The 18,620-nt window shown below is 38.9% G+C and overlaps 1 protein-coding gene across 3 annotated transcripts in view; it reads left to right on the top strand.

The window, feature by feature from the left end:
* Positions 1-18,620, top strand: part of LOC127796685 (AP-2 complex subunit alpha-1-like) — a 52,662-nt gene that overhangs the window by 10,864 nt on the left and 23,178 nt on the right. For all 3 annotated transcript variants that reach the window (XM_052328967.1, XM_052328966.1, XM_052328965.1), the window contains exons 3-12: positions 6,872-6,997; positions 11,730-11,792; positions 11,868-11,965; positions 12,044-12,251; positions 12,899-12,970; positions 13,051-13,143; positions 14,242-14,343; positions 14,495-14,592; positions 15,210-15,291; positions 15,437-15,525. In XM_052328967.1, coding sequence (XP_052184927.1) covers positions 6,872-6,997; positions 11,730-11,792; positions 11,868-11,965; positions 12,044-12,251; positions 12,899-12,970; positions 13,051-13,143; positions 14,242-14,343; positions 14,495-14,592; positions 15,210-15,291; positions 15,437-15,525 — 1,031 coding nt within the window. The remainder of the gene's footprint in view (positions 1-6,871; positions 6,998-11,729; positions 11,793-11,867; positions 11,966-12,043; positions 12,252-12,898; positions 12,971-13,050; positions 13,144-14,241; positions 14,344-14,494; positions 14,593-15,209; positions 15,292-15,436; positions 15,526-18,620) is intronic.

Below are 18,620 nucleotides of genomic sequence, written 5' to 3'. Positions count from 1 at the left end.
TTTTCTAATAAACCAAATTACCTCAAATCAAAACATAGTACCTTAAAGTAGATTTTTTATCAGAAGGAGATCCTGCCCAGTTAGCATTTGAATAGCACCAAATCTCTGAGTGTCCCCTATCCTCATAGAGTAATCATTTCCTCGATGCACTCTCGATATACTTTAGAATACGGAGAATAACATCCCAGTGAGAGTTGCATGGGGAGTTGAGAAACTGACTGACCACACTCACTGTGAAAGAGATGTTTGGTCTTGTTATTGTGAGGTAATTCAGCTTTCCCACCAGTCTTCGATATCTCCCAGGATTTGACAATGGCTCCCCCTAACCTGGTAGGAGTTTGACGTTAGGATCCATTAGAGTGTCGACTGGTTTGGAATCTAATAGACCAGTTTTTTCCAGGATATCCAATGCATATTTTCTCTGTGATATAGGAACACCTTCTCTCGACTGTGCCACCTTAATACCCAAGAAGTATCTAAGCTGCCCCATATCTTTTGTCTGAAAATGTTTGAACAGGTGTTCCTTCAACTACTGTACGCCTACTTGATCTCTCCTCGTGATGACAATGTCATCTGCATAAACCATGAGGTAGATGCATTGTTATGATGGTGAGTGTTGATAAAAGATAGAGTGATCGGCTTCACTCCAGGTCATTCCAAATGCTTGAACCACAGTACTAAACGAGTTAGACCATGTTCGCGGAGATTGTTTCAATCCATAGAGAGACTTACGGAGTTTGCAAACTAACCCAGACTCTTCTTAAACAACAAACCCAGGTGGTTGCTCCAGGTACACTCCTTCAAGTCACTATAAAGGAACACATTTTTAATATCAAGCTGATAGAGTGGCCAATGATGCATAGCAGCCAGAGAAAGGAATATACGAATAGAGGCCATCTTGGCCACTGAAGAGAAGGTATCACTATAATCCAACTCATAGATCTGAGTATGCCTTTTAGCGACCAAACGTGCTTTGAGACGATCAATGGTTCCATTAGGGCCAATCTTGGGAGTAAAAGTCCATCAACAACCAACTGTGGTCTTTCCTTGCAAGAGAGGAACCAAGTCCCACATCGCATTAGAGTGCAAGGCTTCCATCTCATCAATCAGAACAACTAAGATGGGATAAAGTTTCACCTGTATCTTTAGGAATGGGGACATAAGAAAGACTCAAAACAAAGGCACAATAAGTAGGTGGTAGGTGGTCATATTTCAAAAAATGATAAATGGGGAAAGGATTGAGAATAGACCGTTTACCTTTGCGTTGGGTAATAGGGAGACTGTCTAGGTTTAGATCCATGGTAGGAGGGACGTCTGGCGGAGAGAGTGAGTCCTCATGGGTTGGCTCAGTTGGTTAGCTGGCTCTAGGAGCAGGGTAAGGACGACAATGGTAAGTGAGAAGTGGAGGATCTGTGGGAGAAAAGATAGGCAAATCCTCTAAAGGGAATAAAAGGGAATGGACAAAACCTGATCAATGCTTGAAGAGTCGGGTTGAGCAACTAGAAAGAAAGACTGTTGTTCAAAAAAAGTGACATCAGCTGACATGGTGTATCTGTTTAACTTAGGAGAATAGCATTTATATAGCCCTCCTATAACCAAGAATAGCCTAGGGAAATACATTTAAGAGCCTTAGTAGTGAGCTTGTCCTGTCCAGGAGTTAGACAATGCACAAAACAAACACAACCAAAGGAGATGAAGAGAAAGGAAATAAAGTGGTTGAGTAGGAAACACAATACTATGAGGGATTTGATCATGCAGAACGGAAGAGGGTATGCAATTAATAAGATAACAGGTAGTAAGAACCGTGTCACCCCAAAATTAAGAAGGAAGATTAGCATGCAATAATAGTTCGGACTCTCTTAATGAAATGACGATTTTTCCTTTTAGCTACTCCATTCTATTATGGAGTATATGGACAAGAAGATTGGTGTAAAATGCCTAGAGTAGCCATAAATGTTGTAAATTGAGATGAGAAATATTTTGGAGCATTATCACAATGTAAGGCACAAATAGTTCTGCCAAACTGAGTCTTTATTTCAGCACAAAAGTTTGAAATATGGAAAACAACTCTGAATGACTTTTCAATAAAAAGAGCCAAGTACAACGAGAATAATCGTCAATAAAGGTAACAAAGTAAGAAAAACCCAAAGTAGAGTTAACACGGCTAGGACTCCATACATTTGTGTGAATAAGAGAGAAAGGGGACTCGGCTCGATTGGGGACTCTACGGGGAAAATGACTACGAGTGTGTTTTCCACGTTGACAAGACTCACAATTTAAAACAGATAAAGAGGATAAATTTGGAACCAATTTCTTGAGTTCAGAGAGACTCGAGTGAGCAAGGCGATGATGGACAAGTTCGGGAGAGGTGATACTGGTGCAGGCTACCGTCAAACGAGGCGTAGCAATATGGTAGTGATCCTACGACTCATGGCCAACACCAATCGTCTGCCCCGCACCTCGGTCCTGTATACAAACAGAGTTAGGAGTGAAGGTGACTGAGCAACTAAGGGTTTTAGTGAGATGGCTAAGAGTTGGGTGTGGCTTGACTTATCCCTTCAACTGCAATTTTGGTGCCATTAGCAAGGGTATCAGTCGGCAAAGTATTATAATAGGTAAGTGAGGAGAGAAGAAGTTTATTACCACACATATGGTCAGAATCTAGGACCAAGAGATGGACCTTTAGTAATGTATCCAATGAGGTTACTAGGGTGAGACTTTTGTGCGGCCTGGAATTTTGGGAAAGCATCATACTTGGCTGTAGACATAGGTATCAACTGTGAACTTTGTGGAGATGGGGCAGGACTAGGATTACTTTGAAACACACTAGCTGCACTGGTAGACAATGCAGGCGGAGCAACTGGGCGACCATGTTTCTTCTAGCATTTTCCCTCAAGATGACCTATTTTCTCGCAAAAGGTGCACTGTGGATATGGACGATTATTATTACATCCCTTGTTTCCTCCTAAGTTGGAGGCCTGAGATACAAGAGCCAAAGATTTGGATAGAGGAACAATAGTAGATGAAGAGGACACACAGTGCACACTTTTCTTGTTCAACAACCTTTTGAAAGAATCCTTCACAATAGGATTAGTGGAGCTAGTCAGGATTTGATGTCTGATAGTGTCAAATTCAGGTTTCAGTCTAGAGAGAGTAATAACCATGAAAAACTTATCTCTTTGTGCAATTTGTTCAGTGTGGGTGGTAGTAAGAGGAGAAGAGGATCAAATTCCTGCATGAGTGCTCGAACCTGCCCCAGATAAGATTCCATGGATGTCTCTTGTTTGAGATTCTTGATATTGGAGACCATGGCATACAAGCGTTGGATATCATTAGTATAGCACTTTTTAGCTTCTTTCCATACGTCAGCATAAGTTTCAAAGGGGCAAAAGAGCTGCAAGATTGATGGATCAATGGATTGCCATGAGATACTGCATAACCGGGCATCAACTTGTTCCCATCTAGCCCGATTGGTTGTTGGCACACTTTTAGCCTTTGTGGTAAGATGATTGGCTTGGTCTTGTCTTTTAAATCGTATTTTGGCAAAGGCTATCCATGAGAGATAGTTGGTAGACTCTATCAACTTAATAGTGGTGATCTTGGGTGTCCTTAGATTGGAGACAACAAAGGTTTGAGAGGCAGAGGAGGTGTCAGATGCTGAAATAGGCTTAGGGGGTGCTAGAGGTCCGATCTGGAGTGACCAGAGGCAAGATGACGACGGATGTGCCTACATGGAGGCACAAGCAAACTATGTGCGGTGGCGTAACACTTGGGGTAGGCAGATCGGAAGTGTCTAGGGATGATGGTGTTGTTGGTTTTGCGGAAAAGCACCAGAAAAAGTGCCAATAGGCTCAGCTAGTTGGTGGTAGAGAGAAAGAATAGGGTTTGAGTAGGGTTGAATTTGAGTCGGGTTGTGCTGAGCTGAGCTTAGTAGGGTTGAATTCAAGTCGAGTTGAGCCAAGCTTCGCTAAGCTCGGCAAACCTAAGCATTGGCTCGGGCTCAGCTTGTTAATTCAGTTGATGAGTCAAGCTCGGGCTTGCCATAGAGAGGAGGATGAGCGGCAGAGAGGGAGAAGTGTGTAGCAGTGGCAGAGATGGAGGATGAGCGGCGGTCAACAGCAAGAGGCAAGGCTATGGCGAGAAGCAAGGCGACAGAGAGAGGTGAGGCAACGACAAGGGGCGAGGCGATGGCGAGAGGAAGGCAGCGAAGGGAAGATGGTTGGAGAAGAAGAGTAACAGATGGAAGGGAAGAAGAGAGAGCAACAGACGACCAAGGGAAGGGAAGAAACAAGGAGAGGGAGGAAGAGGAAAAGTGTGTTAGATTTGAAAAGCTATGGCACACACCAAGAGGGGGGGGGGGGGAGTGAATTGTTATATTAAAAATTCTTTTAATGAAAAGGAGATGTCGTCTATGAAGACCTTGGCTTTGTTAAACCTCAAGACCTTGAAATGGCATGATGAGGTATCAACCGAATAAAGACAATCTCGTTTTGACAATTAAGAACACAAGAATGAAAAATATGAAATCTTTTTCAATGAAAGGTTTAAATGTATGAATCAAGTGAGGCAAAAGAAATGTTTTGAAAAGATAAATAAGTAAAGATTGCAAGCACAAAAGAATACAATGATTTATAGTGGTTCGGCTTAACTAAGCCTAGTCCACTACCTTAGTTCCTCACTAAGGATTTTCAAGCAAAACACTATAACTCTCCTATCACGCCGGATAGGCCCTCTAGCACTAAGCTAGGAAAATAGAAACCTCTTGCTTGAACAAGCAAGCCCTCTAGCAAAGTTAGGTATCACAAAAACCTTCTACAAGCAAAGTAGGCCCTTTAGCAAGACAAGGTAGGAAAATACAAAATGTTGCAAAATACGAGAGGCTCCGAGAAACAATATTCTCAGTTACAGTTCTCTCAAAGATGAAGACAAGGCTCGAACAAGAATTACACAAAATAAATAAATACAATGCCTTGAGAAGAGAACAAATTTACCAATGAAGCACAACAATGATTTTAGCACTTGGGAGCTTGTAGATAGATTGCTTGGGTGATTTGAAACTTCCTTGCGACTTGTATTTATAGCCTCTTGAAAGCCCATGTTTGAATCAAGCCATTGTTAGTGGAGAAAGCACTTGAGTGCAAATGATGAACTAGTCGTTATGTGTTTCTGCGAAGCAAACGGTTGACAGATGCAAGGCATCGGTCGACAGATTAGTAAAAATTCAAAATTCGATTGATAGATCATTTGCAACTGTTGACAGTTCCTTGAGCAAGCATACTGTCGGTCGACAGATGGCTAGGCATCGGTTGACAGATGGCTTGCTCACCATAAAAGCATCAAGGATTGGCATTTTGTCGGTCGACCGATGCTCTTGCATCGGTCGACAGATGAAGCCATTCTTTTAGAACACACATACTGCCAGTCGACAGATGCAAAAGTATTGGTCGATAGCTAAAGATCAATACAAAGGACCGGTCGACAGATTACAAGCAATCTGTCGACAGATGCATAAGCATCGGTCGACAACTGGGCCAAAATTTAAAAAAACGGTCGACAGATCATATTGACCAGTCGACAGATGGCCTACTAAATTTGGAGAAAATGCTTCTTTTGGAACTTATTTTGACTAACTGCACTTACGACCTTTTGAATACGGTTTTTCATAAGAGTATGCTTTGAAGATATTTTGTTTTTGATAATGACAAATCGTTTTTAATAAATTTTGCAAAAGGAAGAGATGTTTTTCATCATTAAAACTAAAGTTAGAAAATTTGAATCATAGATCTTATCATGTGATTCATCAAAGTGGGTTTCCTCTTGGGCAGAGAGAGTAGGTTTCTTGGGGAGAGAAAAGTGATATAATATGTATGTATGTATGTATGTATGTATGTATATGTATGCATGTTAAATAATATATCTATAAAATATATATCTAATATATTATACATATATTTTATTATATCTAATCGTGAACTTCCAATTGGGCCTGTTCACAAGCCTCTAATTGAGCCAGCTTATGAGCTAACGAACTGAGTTTTACTGAGTTCAAGCTCGGCTCATTTACAAATCAAGCTTCAAATTTAGGCTCAAACTCGACTTGTTTACCTTAATAAACGAACTTGAACGAGTTTTTTTTGAGCCGAGCCATTCATTTGTAACCGTAGGTTTGAGTTGCAAGTAGAGAGAGAGCATAGGGTTTGAGTGCTGCTGGAAATAGAGACACAACAGGGGACTTTAGAATTTTCTCAACACAGGCTCTAATATCATGTGAGAGTGATTGGGAGAGAAAGCTTGGGAGATTAGTCTCTCAATTCTATTATTTATAGGCTAATTACAATAAATGAGTCATAAATAATGGAGATAATTACAGAGATAATTATAGCCTAAATCATGGAGACTAATTACCCTAATTATCAGCTAATTATACTGACTATATACACATTCTACACATGTCTAAATATATGGAAAGAAATAAATCTCACAGCTTGCTTTGGTTTTCAGTACTTGAAAGACATTTACTTTCTTATTGAAGCTTACTAACTAAATATAGGTCCAACAAGTTTTCGAATCTTTGTTATCAAATGGGAATGTTTATTCTTTGCTCATTTAATAGGTGAAGTGAGTCAGCTCTGTCCAAATGTCTTTTTGTTAGCCTCTGTGTTAGTACACTTGATAATGATCGCAAATGAAGCAAGATACTGTGACATTGGGTACAGTATCACTATATTTCCAAAATGCAATTTAAAGTTGATGATATGTTCCCTGGGTGATAATTGGGTTTTCATGCATGCTAGACTATTTTCTTGCTTTTGTGTTTGGGGAAGGGTTATGATTCTTTCCCAATAAAGTTGACTGTTTACAATGACTGCAGGTTGGGTACATAGTGACATCATGTTTGCTCAATGAAAATCATGATTTTTTAAGATTAGCAATTAATGCTGTCCGCAACGATATTATTGGCCGCAATGAAACTTTTCAGTGCCTCGCATTGACTTTGGTATGGATATGAATCCCTGCATTTTCATTATTTTTCAGTTTATTATGGGTCCTATAATTTATTTCTTGCAATCCTGCAACTGTCATGAACATATGCATCATATGCATCATCTTATTTATGTTTTGAAGCACTTCTGTCCTAAACTTTGTCCAAGGTATTCAAAGCATTGGCCATTCATAAGCTTGATCTTTTATTTCCTTTTCTTTTTGGGTAGTAGCACTGCACATTCCTAGCTCTTTGATTATTTTCTTCCCCTCTATATTCTTTCTTAATATTTACTAGGGTAATGGTAGTGCTTTTCCAAAACCACAAATATTCCGGAGCCAGAATGTTTTACACTTTATGTTGATACCAGTATGCAGCTTCTGTCTTTATCATGGATTTTGTTATGCAGGTTGTGTAATGCCTTACGTGTTTCTTAACAATTTCCATAATTTATTTACAGGAAAAAAAACAATTTCCGTCATTTATTATAACCACGACCTCTGCATAAGCTTGAACTCTTTCTATAGGGTAATTACAACCTCCTTTGTTTCGCCCAAACTGTGGTACAAAACTGAACCCATGATGCTTATGTAATCCAGATAATCTGTAAAATGGACTGAAGTTTGTTAGTAACTATGCATGTTCTGCCCGAGTGAATGACCTGGAGATATAATTTTCTAAGTGGACCACTATAAGGATGATTTCCCCTCTTTATGACATATATGACCTCAGAATCTTTTTTCTCATGCTATGCTTCTCCTTTTCACACTTTATTCTTCCTTCTTTCTTCTATAACAGATTCAACCAAATTGGATATTCCTCATTTTTCTCTTTTGTCTTCCTTGTTCCTTCTTCCTATCAATGTAACTCTCCCCCTTTCCCCCACCCCCCAAACCCAAAAAAAAAAAAAAAAATCATTATTTTGCATTGTCATCTGAACCTCTCTGCCCTTACAGCTGCCACCATCCCACTTTCCTTCCAAAAGATATCTTACTGTTAGTTTTATAGTGTTGTACGGGCTTAGCCTTGTACATAGTTATTAGCTTTCCTAAGTTGTACCTTGTAGAGTAGTGTGTATACCTAACACATGAATAAAATAAGATACTTTTTGTCTCTTCCTCAAAACACTTACAATTATTTGTTATCCATTAACCTATTATTGCAACCCATCACCATGCTGCTATATCTCAACTATTTGTTGAACTATTTCCCAAAACCATTCTCAGTCCTGTTGCCCATAAAGCCTTCCAAAACCAAGGAGACATGCACAGATCCATATAGATATACACCTCCCCACCATCAGGCAACTACTCAACGTCAATAGTAAATTAGATTGCAGCCCTTCTGTTTGTTCTTCATTTTCTAAGTTCTCATACCTATTTCACTGGAACCCAGAAACACACTGAAAGATGCATGTATATGTGTATGTGTAAATATAGATGTACTTTATATCCATTTACATGCTTAGGCCACCAGGGCCGCCACCAGTAGGGGGGGCAGGTACCCTTTTTGATTAGTGTTCCATGCTCAGCTTCAGATTGGTGTCATGAGGTGGCAGAGAGTTATGAAATGGATGACCAGACCAAGGCCCTACTGGAATAGCTAATTGTGGACCCTACGAGCAAGAAGGGGTATACTCTAGTGAATGGTTTGATACGATATCAGGGAAGGCTAGTCACTGGGGACTGTGAAGCACTCAAGAAGAAGAGCCTACAAACCTTGCTTGAATCTCCCCTGGGGGGACATTTGAGAATACAAAACACCTATCATAAGGTGAAGCAGTTTTTCCATTGGCCTAAGCTCAAGGAATCGGTGATCAAGTTTGTTATGGCTTGTGATGTGTGTAAGAGGTGCAAGAATGAGACGGTGGCTTCAGCTGGACTGTTACAAACATTGACAATCCTAGGATAGGCATGGGAGAGTGTCTCAATGGACTTTACAGAGGGGCTGCCAAAATTTGAGGGAAGGGATTGCATTTTTGTAGTGGTGGATCGGTTTACGAAGTTTGCTCATTTCCTAAGGCTCGCCCACCCATACATAGCTTAGGAAGTGGCTAGAATTTTCCTACACCAAGTGGTTAAGTTACATGGCATCCCCAAGACTAGTATCAGACAGAGATAAGGTGTTCACTAGTCTACTGTGGCAGTCACTGTTGAGATCCCTAGGGGCTAAACTGAGCATGTCATCAACCTACCATCCCCAAACCGATGGATAGACTGAGAGGGTCAATCAATGTCTAGAGACTTACCTATGGTGCCTATGCTTCCTACACCCTAAGGGCTGGCACAAATGGCTGTCTCTAACCCAATGGTAGTATAATTCTAGCCACCATAGTTCCATTAAAATGTCTCCCTTTGAAGCATTATTTGGGTACAAACCACCCCTCTTATTGGCCCTCCTAGAAACTGCAACTGTGGCAATAGTGGTTGAGCACCTTCAACAGAGATAGTAGGTCCTACATCAACTAAAAAGTGACTCGGTCAGTGCTTAGAATCGTATGAAACAATTAGCAGATAAAGGGCGAAGTGAAAGGGAATTCACAATTGGGGAGGAAGTCTACCTTAAGCTAAGGGCACCCCACCTCAAAACACTAGCAACATGCCCCATTTTCAAACTGAGTCTCTGGCATTATGGCCCTTTCCCTATCACGCCAAAATTTGGGAGTGTGGCTTACAAACTCCAATTACCTGAAGGATCCCAAATTCATCCGGTGTTCCACGTGTCATTGCTTAAGAAGTCTGCAAGATTATAGCTTGTGAGCCCTACTCTACCCCCGGGAGTCATAGACACTAGCCCCCCTCCAGAGCCCACTGCTATATTAGACAAAAGGGTCATCTACAGATAAGAAGCTCCAATAACTCCAAGTGTTAGTAAAGTGGTTGAACCTACACTCGAATAACAATACTTGGGAGTACTTTCTGGATTTACTCAACCAATTTCCCAAGGTTGCCAGTTTGCTCACCATTTTTGGAGGACAAGAAATTCCTCAAAGGGAGGGTAATTGTCATGTACTTGCAAATTGTACTCGTGTTATATAGGTGTATGGAAGGTAGTTATAGACTGCTATTGTATGTTGTGCCTAGGAAATGCCTTAACATGTTGTACACAAGCGGTTAGGCTTTTGGGTGGGAAAATGCCCATGTGATAAGAGGATCAGTATAAAAAACGTTGATCCAACTATTGGAGGCATCCAGAGAAAGTTCAATCAAATTCAGTTTTGAATTTCTCCCTCCAATTCTCTCTCTCTCTCATTCTTTCTCTCTTGATCTCTCGTGATTTCTATCCTATCGGAGGAGATCAATTGCCAGATCCCTTAAGATCTGATAGTGTTCTTTGCACAAGATAGATGAATGAGCTTTGATTGTATGGCTGGATTTGAAGTATCAATTTATTCATTAATCTATGTATAATTTCCCTTTTGCAATTTTGCTTTAATAGTAAAACAATTTCTTTTTGCCTACCATGTATTTTGTAATAGATGGATAATTGTTAATAGTGGATATCTACATATTAAAAAGACTTTGACTAGACACTATAATACAACATACCAGCCTTTATCCCACTATGTGGGGTAGGCTTCATGTTTGTTTTTTTGATCCAATGAGTTTGACGTTGGCTACCTAACATGATCCTCCTTTGTTTATTTGACCAGACACTATAATATTTTTAAATATTTAATTTCTCTTTTTCTGTGTTTATTATATCGGGAGCTTATTTAATACTAACTTCCCCTGAGCAATTATTATCTGGAGATTCTAATGAAGTTCTACATGTCAATTTTCCATGAAGATGAAGTGTTCCTCAAGTGTATATAATTAAGATCATATCTTTTGCAACTACATGCCGCAAGTATTCATATTTCCCTCCATATCCTCCTGGAAGTGTAGGAATATCAAAATAAATTATTATATTGTGGAAGTAATATCCTTAATATCATGAACTGGTGCTACTAAAGTTGACTCGTACTTGGGAAAAATCAAACTCACTCCCTCTTGATAAGCCCTCAGCAGTGTTCTAAAATGTGGCCTAGGCGGCCACTTAGGTGCCGTCGAGGCGTTAGGCGGCCCTTGACCGCTGTGAATACGGGGAAGTCGATCTCCTAGGTGCCAAGCCCGATTAATCGGACTCAATCGGCGCCTAGGCGGTGCCTAGCCACTGGTCTCCTGACTTTTTTTTGAGGGCGTCGTTTTGGCCAAAGGCCAAAATGATGTCGATCCCCATAGAAATTCCCCCTTTTCCCTACTTCGCGTGATACTTCAACCTTTTCCTCAAAGAAATCCCTAATTCTCCTCACTTTTCCCCCTTTGCTGTTGCCACTACAGCCTACATCCATCGTCTCTTTCCCCCATCGCCACCAAATCGTTCTCTTCTCCCTTCGCTGCTATGCAAGTCTCCTCCAACTCGTTGTCGTTCTCCTCTTCGAATCGGTCCTGCCGTCATTCTCTTCTCCGAACCTAAACCAACCCATCTTCGCCATCTTCTCATCATCGCCGTTCTGTTTGCACTTTGCAGGTATATTTTTTAATCCTAACTGGGGCTACATTTGTGATTGAGTATGAATGCTAGATCTTTTTGGATGTCTTTTTCTGTAAATATCTTTTTCGATATGTCAAGGGCTAGGTTAAAGATCTTAACCCTATTATTGGCACATGCTGGCAGTGTAAAACAAGCAATCATGCTATTTATGCATCCAATATCTTGTATACTTTGCCTTAATGATTTCCACTTTTTGGTTTTTATGCTGCAGGTTGGGAATATTGGTGGGAGAGAGTTTGCTGAATCATTAGCACCTGATGTTCAGAAGTTACTTGTAAGTGCACAACATTTTAGGAGTTAAATTGAAACTGATTTGAAATGATGATAAGTCTTTATTTTATTCCTTCAGACTTCCAGTAGTTGCAGACCACTTGTGAGGAAGAAGGCTGCCTTGTGTCTCCTTCGCCTGTATAGGAAGAACCCTGATGTTGTTAATGTTGACGGTTGGTAAGTGTGGCTGAGATTCTTGGGGCAGGATTGTGGTAACTTAAGCTTTCATGATTAGGTCTTTCACCTTCTTTTCAGGTCAGATCGGATGGCACAACTATTAGATGAACGTGATCTGGGTGTTTTGACATCTTCTATGAGCCTTCTTGTTGCTTTAGTGGCAAATAATTATGAGACCTATTGGAGTTGTCTTCCAAAATGTGTTAAAATATTGGAAAGGCTTGCTAGGAACCAGGATATTCCACCAGAGTACACTTACTATGGTATCCCATCTCCCTGGCTTCAGGTTTGTATTGCTTTCATTTAAACTCTATTAGTATTATGAGGGCCAAAGACAAATCCAAAGATGAAGCTGAATCAGCTGATATGTGAATGATACCCTCATAGGTTAAGTTCATTTGCAGGATAAGTTAATGGGGTAACCAATATTATGGGATAATTAATAAAATTAAATTTCTTGATGGATTATTATAATATGTATTGTCAAAGTGGAATAGTGGACATAAATAGAAGGGGGAAGGTTTTTTGGCTGCAGAACTGGGGATGGATATAACTTGGAACCTAGTAATATTACTCTCCAGTGATATTATAAATCCCCAAAATAAAGAGAGGGAATAGTTTTGGTACTTGGGATTGAGGATGGAGATAAACCACAAACCCCCCGCCCCTTGCGAGCAATGGTGTTTGCAAACCCCCATTTTTAGGGGGCAGTCATCTAGTTCGGAGGACAAATCCTGGACCATTTTTATAATTGTCCCAAAAATGGGAAGTTTTGCTGCCAGTTGATGCTGTTGGAATCAATGCAAGCTGGATGTTCAAATTTTAATGTATTTATGTTCCTTAAATAATAGCTTTATGGAACCATCTGAAAGTTTGACTGTGTATAGTACAGCAAACTTATAATTGATCCTTACTAGTATTTGGTCAATGCAGGTTAAGACAATGAGAGCCCTTCAGTATTTTCCAACTGTGGAAGATCCAAATGCTAGACAAACATTGTTTGAGGTCCCTTTTCTTCTCCAGGAAAATCATTTATTTGTCAACTGATTTTGTCATTCTAAAAGAAACCCTTTTGCTTACTGTAGGTTTTGCAAAGGATACTATTGGGAACTGATGTTGTAAAAAATGTAAACAAAAATAATGCGTCACATGCTGTCCTCTTTGAAGCCCTTGCTCTTGTAAGTTTTCTTCCTTTTCTTAAAGCTGGTTTGGTTATAGTGTGTGAAAGTGGCTGTATGATTGATATGGCTAAGCAATTTTTCATTATGTGATCAGTTATAATACAATTTGTCATGCAGGTTAAGACCATGAGGGCCCTTAATTATTTGGCTGAGAGTTTTTTGATGTGTTTTATTGTGTTCTAATTCTATCTATTCTTGAGTTCATATCCATGCTTCTCATCTAGAGATTCTCTGTTTATGTATTGGTGAAATATCCATCTGGAAGGATCTTTTATTCAAGCAATGTTGTCTATTGATTTTATCTTGGAAAAATATTATTGGACAATTTTTCTTTGTTCTAGTCTAAATGGGAGTTCACCGAAAGAGCATTACTAGACACAGGCCAATCTAAAAAGGACATCTGTATGACTTTGACTTTTGGAGGGACTTTTAACTTTTCAGTTTTCTTCTGTAGTGGGATAAAATGATAGATGTGCTGTAGTTTCCTGAATCTCTTTGTTCCTTTTTGTTCACTTTAGTTGTATTGCTTTTAGAATAAGTAATTATAATATTTTGAAGCTACTGTTAAAACATTTAACTTCTAGCCTGAGAAACACAAACTGTTGTCACGTTTCTGACAAGTGGGCTCCAGGATATGTCGGGTTTCATTGAAACTCCACTGTTTCTCATTATCTTTATTCAAACAGAATTTGCATTTGATTGGAGCTGTGAATGACCCTACTGATATTTTTCCTCTCCTTTTTTGAGAAAAGTTTCTGAAGTAAATGTAGTAGACAGTGGATTCTATTGTCAATGCTGCATGCAATACTGGCAGGCTTGTTTGTAGCATTTAAACTAGTTGCCAGTCAATCAGTGTTCCTGCTTGAGTCTCAGTGCTTCTTCCATATCTGAGTTCTTCTTTCAGTGTTAGTGATTGTGGAATGCAATTTTTTTCCACCTCCCTTCTCTGTCCTTCACAACACACACATACACACAGAAGCAAAGGGCTATTGGTGTTAGTTATTTTGCAATTTGTGTTGACATTAACCTCTTTGCCTTGCTAAGGGTTTTTAGCAATTCTTTATGCTTTTTAATGTTCGAATTGTCTTATCACAGGTCATGCATCTTGATGCTGAAAAAGAAATGATGTCTCAGTGTGTTGCCTTGCTTGGAAAATTCCTTACTGTTCGTGAGCCAAATATTCGATATCTTGGTTTGGTATGTTCTGGGAATACAAGAGTTCTGCTATCTAGTCTTTTCTATTACTTATTTATGTAACTTATGTTTAAATCATGTTAAGTTGAACATGCAAATGTTGTAGTTTGAAAGGCCTGTCTGGTTGCATAAGTTATTGCTTACCCTAATGCAGGAGAACATGACCCGGATGTTGATGGTTTCAGATGTTCAGGATATCATCAAAAGGCATCAAGCACAAATCATCACTTCATTGAAGGATCCAGACATCAGGTTACTTAATGTGCTTCAAATTTTGTTGGAGATACTTTCTCCTCCACCTCTAGGAGTAATGGTTAGTTACACATTAGGAACAGTAGCATTAAAGCAGTGGTTAGTTACATGTTAAGTAACAGTAGCATGAAACCCCTTTTCCATACTCTATGCATGCTGGTTTCTATGTTGAAATAAACATGAAGCATTTTGTAGGTTTCAAGCTGTTCTTTTACCTGGATCTCTTTTCCTAGCATTGTAGCTTGTGGTTCTTCTAATACTTACAATGCATACTTAAGAAAAATAGTGATGCATCAGTTAGGCTAGTTATCATATTAGTTATTATCAAGGATATTTGAGATACTTCATTCATCATGATTGTAGAATGCTACTGATTCTAACTGATAGTCATATAACTACCATCAGTTAGGCTAGTTAGGCTAGTTTTAAGTGTCTCCTAGCTGGACTCCCAAAAACATTAGGGGTGCAAGTTCCCTTGATATCCATCAAATGAAAAATAAAAAATCTTGTTCATTATTTGATCTCATAGTGTGGTTGCTATTCTCTGGAAAGGTTGTAATTTAAGTTGTTGTTCTAAATTACTGCATCTTACTGAAACTGATTTGCCCCTTACTCAGTATTCGGAGACGTGCTCTTGATCTGCTTTATGGCATGTGTGATGTTTCTAATGCAAAGGACATAGTTGAAGAATTGTTGCAGGTAAAAAATCACCGGACATGACATTGTAACTACTGATCTCAGTTTACAGTTCTTTCTGATGCTCCTTATGATTTGCTACTGATGATAGATTGAGTATGTTTCTGTTAGAAGCGTGAGATGCATGCCACTGACAGTTTGTTTTCAGTATCTTAACACAGCAGATTTTGCTATGCGTGAAGAATTGTCTCTAAAAGCTGCTATTCTAGCAGAAAAGTTTGCGCCTGACCTGTCATGGTAAGTATTGTAATCTGTGTGATGGATAGGTCATATTTCATTATGTGAAGGAGCTGCATCCATGATACTGTTGAATGCAATTCTCAGTTCCTGCATAGTTGGCACTGATACTAGTAAGCTTATGGATGCTTTTGAATATTTAATCTTTGTTGTGCTTTACATAAAATTAATTACTCTTTTTAGCAAATACAATCAGTCTGTAAGGGCCCTTTTGGTTCACTGGAATAGAAGTAGAGGGAATGGAATGACCATTCCATTATATTTTCATGTTTGGTACAATCAGTAATAGAATGGCCATTCCACTCCATTGTTATGTTTGGTACATTAGACCTTGGATGGAATGAAATGGAAAAAAATAACTCTATGACGAAAATGGCCTTAGACTAAAAAGTAATAAAATATTTTTTGGGTTAATAAAAAATTATATCCATTTTTTTGGTGCTAATAAAATATGATTTTTATTTTTTGGGTGCTAATAAAATATGATTTTTATTTTTTGGGTGCTAATAAAATATTATTTTTATTTTTGGGTGCTAATAAATATTATTTTTATTTTTTGGTTGTTAATAAAATATTATTTTTATTGTTTGGGTGCTAATGAAATATTATTTTTTATTTTTTGTCTAAGGAGATTTAGTTATTTTCGAAAAAATGTAAAAAAGTAATTGCAACAATTTTTGATGGAATGGGATGAGGATTCCATCCATATTTGGAGGGAATTCCTATTCCCACATATGACAGAATGCACTGGGCATTCCCTAGAGAGCGGTCATTCTCTTTCCAAAGCCATACGCACTTACCTCATGCCCATTCCCTTCATCCCCATTCCAGCGAACAAAATGCTACCTAAGGCTTTGTTTGGGAGAGATTTAGTAATGGAATGGAATGAACCAAACACTGCCTTGGGAAATTTGGAGCTTGTTTCTCTCTATTTTTGGTGTCTAGTGGGTTATGCTTGCTATGGTCTTGGAGCTCAAAGTTTGGGCAGTGCATGTCCTAGAAAAGAGGTTATGCTTGTTTGATCACTCCTTTTGTACCATGCTGTTTATTTGGTTTGAGTGTAATTTGTAGAGCTTTTCAGGGTATAGAAAGATAGGTTTTAGTTCAAGGAAAATATTCTTGTTTCCTTTTTTTTATTTATTTGGGCTGGATGTACCTTTTTCATTGGATACTCGACTCTTTTGGGTGATGTTTCCATTTAAGTAGTTCTGTTGGTTTTCTCTTTAATTTCTTTCCAGTTGTGCACTGTCCATCCCCTCTCTACTGGTGTTTCTTTTTTATTATCTTTTCTTTGATGCTTATAAAAATAAATAAGTAAATGACAAGTATTTAAAATGTTGAAATTTAGCTTTGTCCTTGTGACCTTGGATTTGAGAATTAGGCAAGTTTGACGCTTGTACCTACACCTAGCACCCAGGCATTTGAAAATTAGGCAAGTTTGACGCTTGTACCTACACCTAGCACCCAGATTGTAGTCCATGTAAAATAGCTTAAATATCCAGATATCTGAATGCTCTCACAAGATTGATCTATTGTTCACATTCTCTATTCTGAGGAAGAAATGCATGTTCTCTGCGTAAAACTACAGCATTTTGAACTGCCAGGAGCCTAAGAACATCTCTATGCCACTTAAGATCATCTTAGAAGCTTTAATCTTTTGCCAAATCAAGCTCGGGATACCTTATACCTTGTACTCCCTCTTCCAATCATCTTATGCAGAGAGCAACTTATAGCTGTATGTTCTCGAATCTGATGGGTGAATTCTCCACCTAATAAAGTAGGAAGTCCTCAGACACTGATCCATGAAACAATCACGGAGCCACATTGGACATGTTCCTTCCAATCAATCAATACAAAAAGATATCAATTCTAGACATCGAAGGCTTCTCCTGATCATCATCATGTAATGGAACTTCCTGAAAAAGGAAGTCTGTGAGGCCTCTATCACATTCCTAGGGTTTTCCTAGGACTCTAAATAGAATTAGGGAATAGATCGGAAGTGAGAGAACGGAAAGGAAGGAAGAAACTAGAAGGAGGGAAAATTTAGAGAATGGAGGGACAATTTCTAAAGAATCGAGAGACAAGAATTTCAAATTCATTCATTCAGTCATATCCTCTAGTCTGAACTCGTTAGCCTATTTATGGGCTGTTGCATCCCTTTTAGTTGTAACAAACTGAAAGTACAATCCTTTAACAGCCTGAGGTACAACAAAGAAAATTACATGCAAAAGAACAATTACTCCTAATGCCCTTGGGGTCTTGATGATTCCCCCCCCCCCCCCCCCCCCCCTTGAGAGGTTTCTTGTTCCCAAGAAACTTATTACCACTAAGCTGTTGTTTCTTTATCCAATTCCCGTTTTCGCTATTTGGTTTATCCTGCGCCTTTTCTTGCTCTTTCTCTTACTTTCCTTTTCCTTCGTTTTTCCTTCTGTTTTTCTTCAACAATTTTATCTAGCCAAGACTGGATTTGATGCTGCAGCTCACCAAAGGAAATATGAACAATAGAAATAGCAAGACCCTTGTTCCCAATAGCAAAAAACTCTTCCAATCCTCCCTTCATCTTGTTTCAATTTTTCTTTCTGCATCCTCCTCTGTTCCAAATCATGAATGTACTGTTGAAGAATTTCAATGTGATCAAATTTGTCCAAACGCGAGCATCCTCCATCAACCTCTAACCAAACTTGAATTCTCCATCATTCACTGCCATTAAGGCACGAGTTTCTTTACAATTGACTGATTTTTCAGTCGGAGTTACCTCATCCCGTGTAGGTAATTCCGCAACGTCTTTCGGTCCTGATGATGGATTGTCTTTTTCTTCAAGAACAGCAGATTTAAGATCTTCAAAATTTAAGGCTGTTGTGATCTTTTCCATTATGTAGAAAATACTTCTTTGCATAATTCTCAAAGAATGTACACGACCTCTTTTATGGAGGGAGAATGAATACAAGAAAGGAAACAAAGAAGATACAAAGAAAGGAAAGCTACATATTTGCAAAGGAAAACAATATACACAAACATTAGGAAACTTTCCTAAGACTAGATTAGGAAGTATCCTAATCTGGTTATAGAAACTTCCAAAGAGGCATGATCACTTC

Source organism: Diospyros lotus, chromosome 3 (genome assembly GCF_014633365.1).
Source record: "Diospyros lotus cultivar Yz01 chromosome 3, ASM1463336v1, whole genome shotgun sequence".
NCBI lineage: Eukaryota > Viridiplantae > Streptophyta > Magnoliopsida > Ericales > Ebenaceae > Diospyros > Diospyros lotus.
This window is presented reverse-complemented; position numbering and strand designations above follow the sequence as displayed.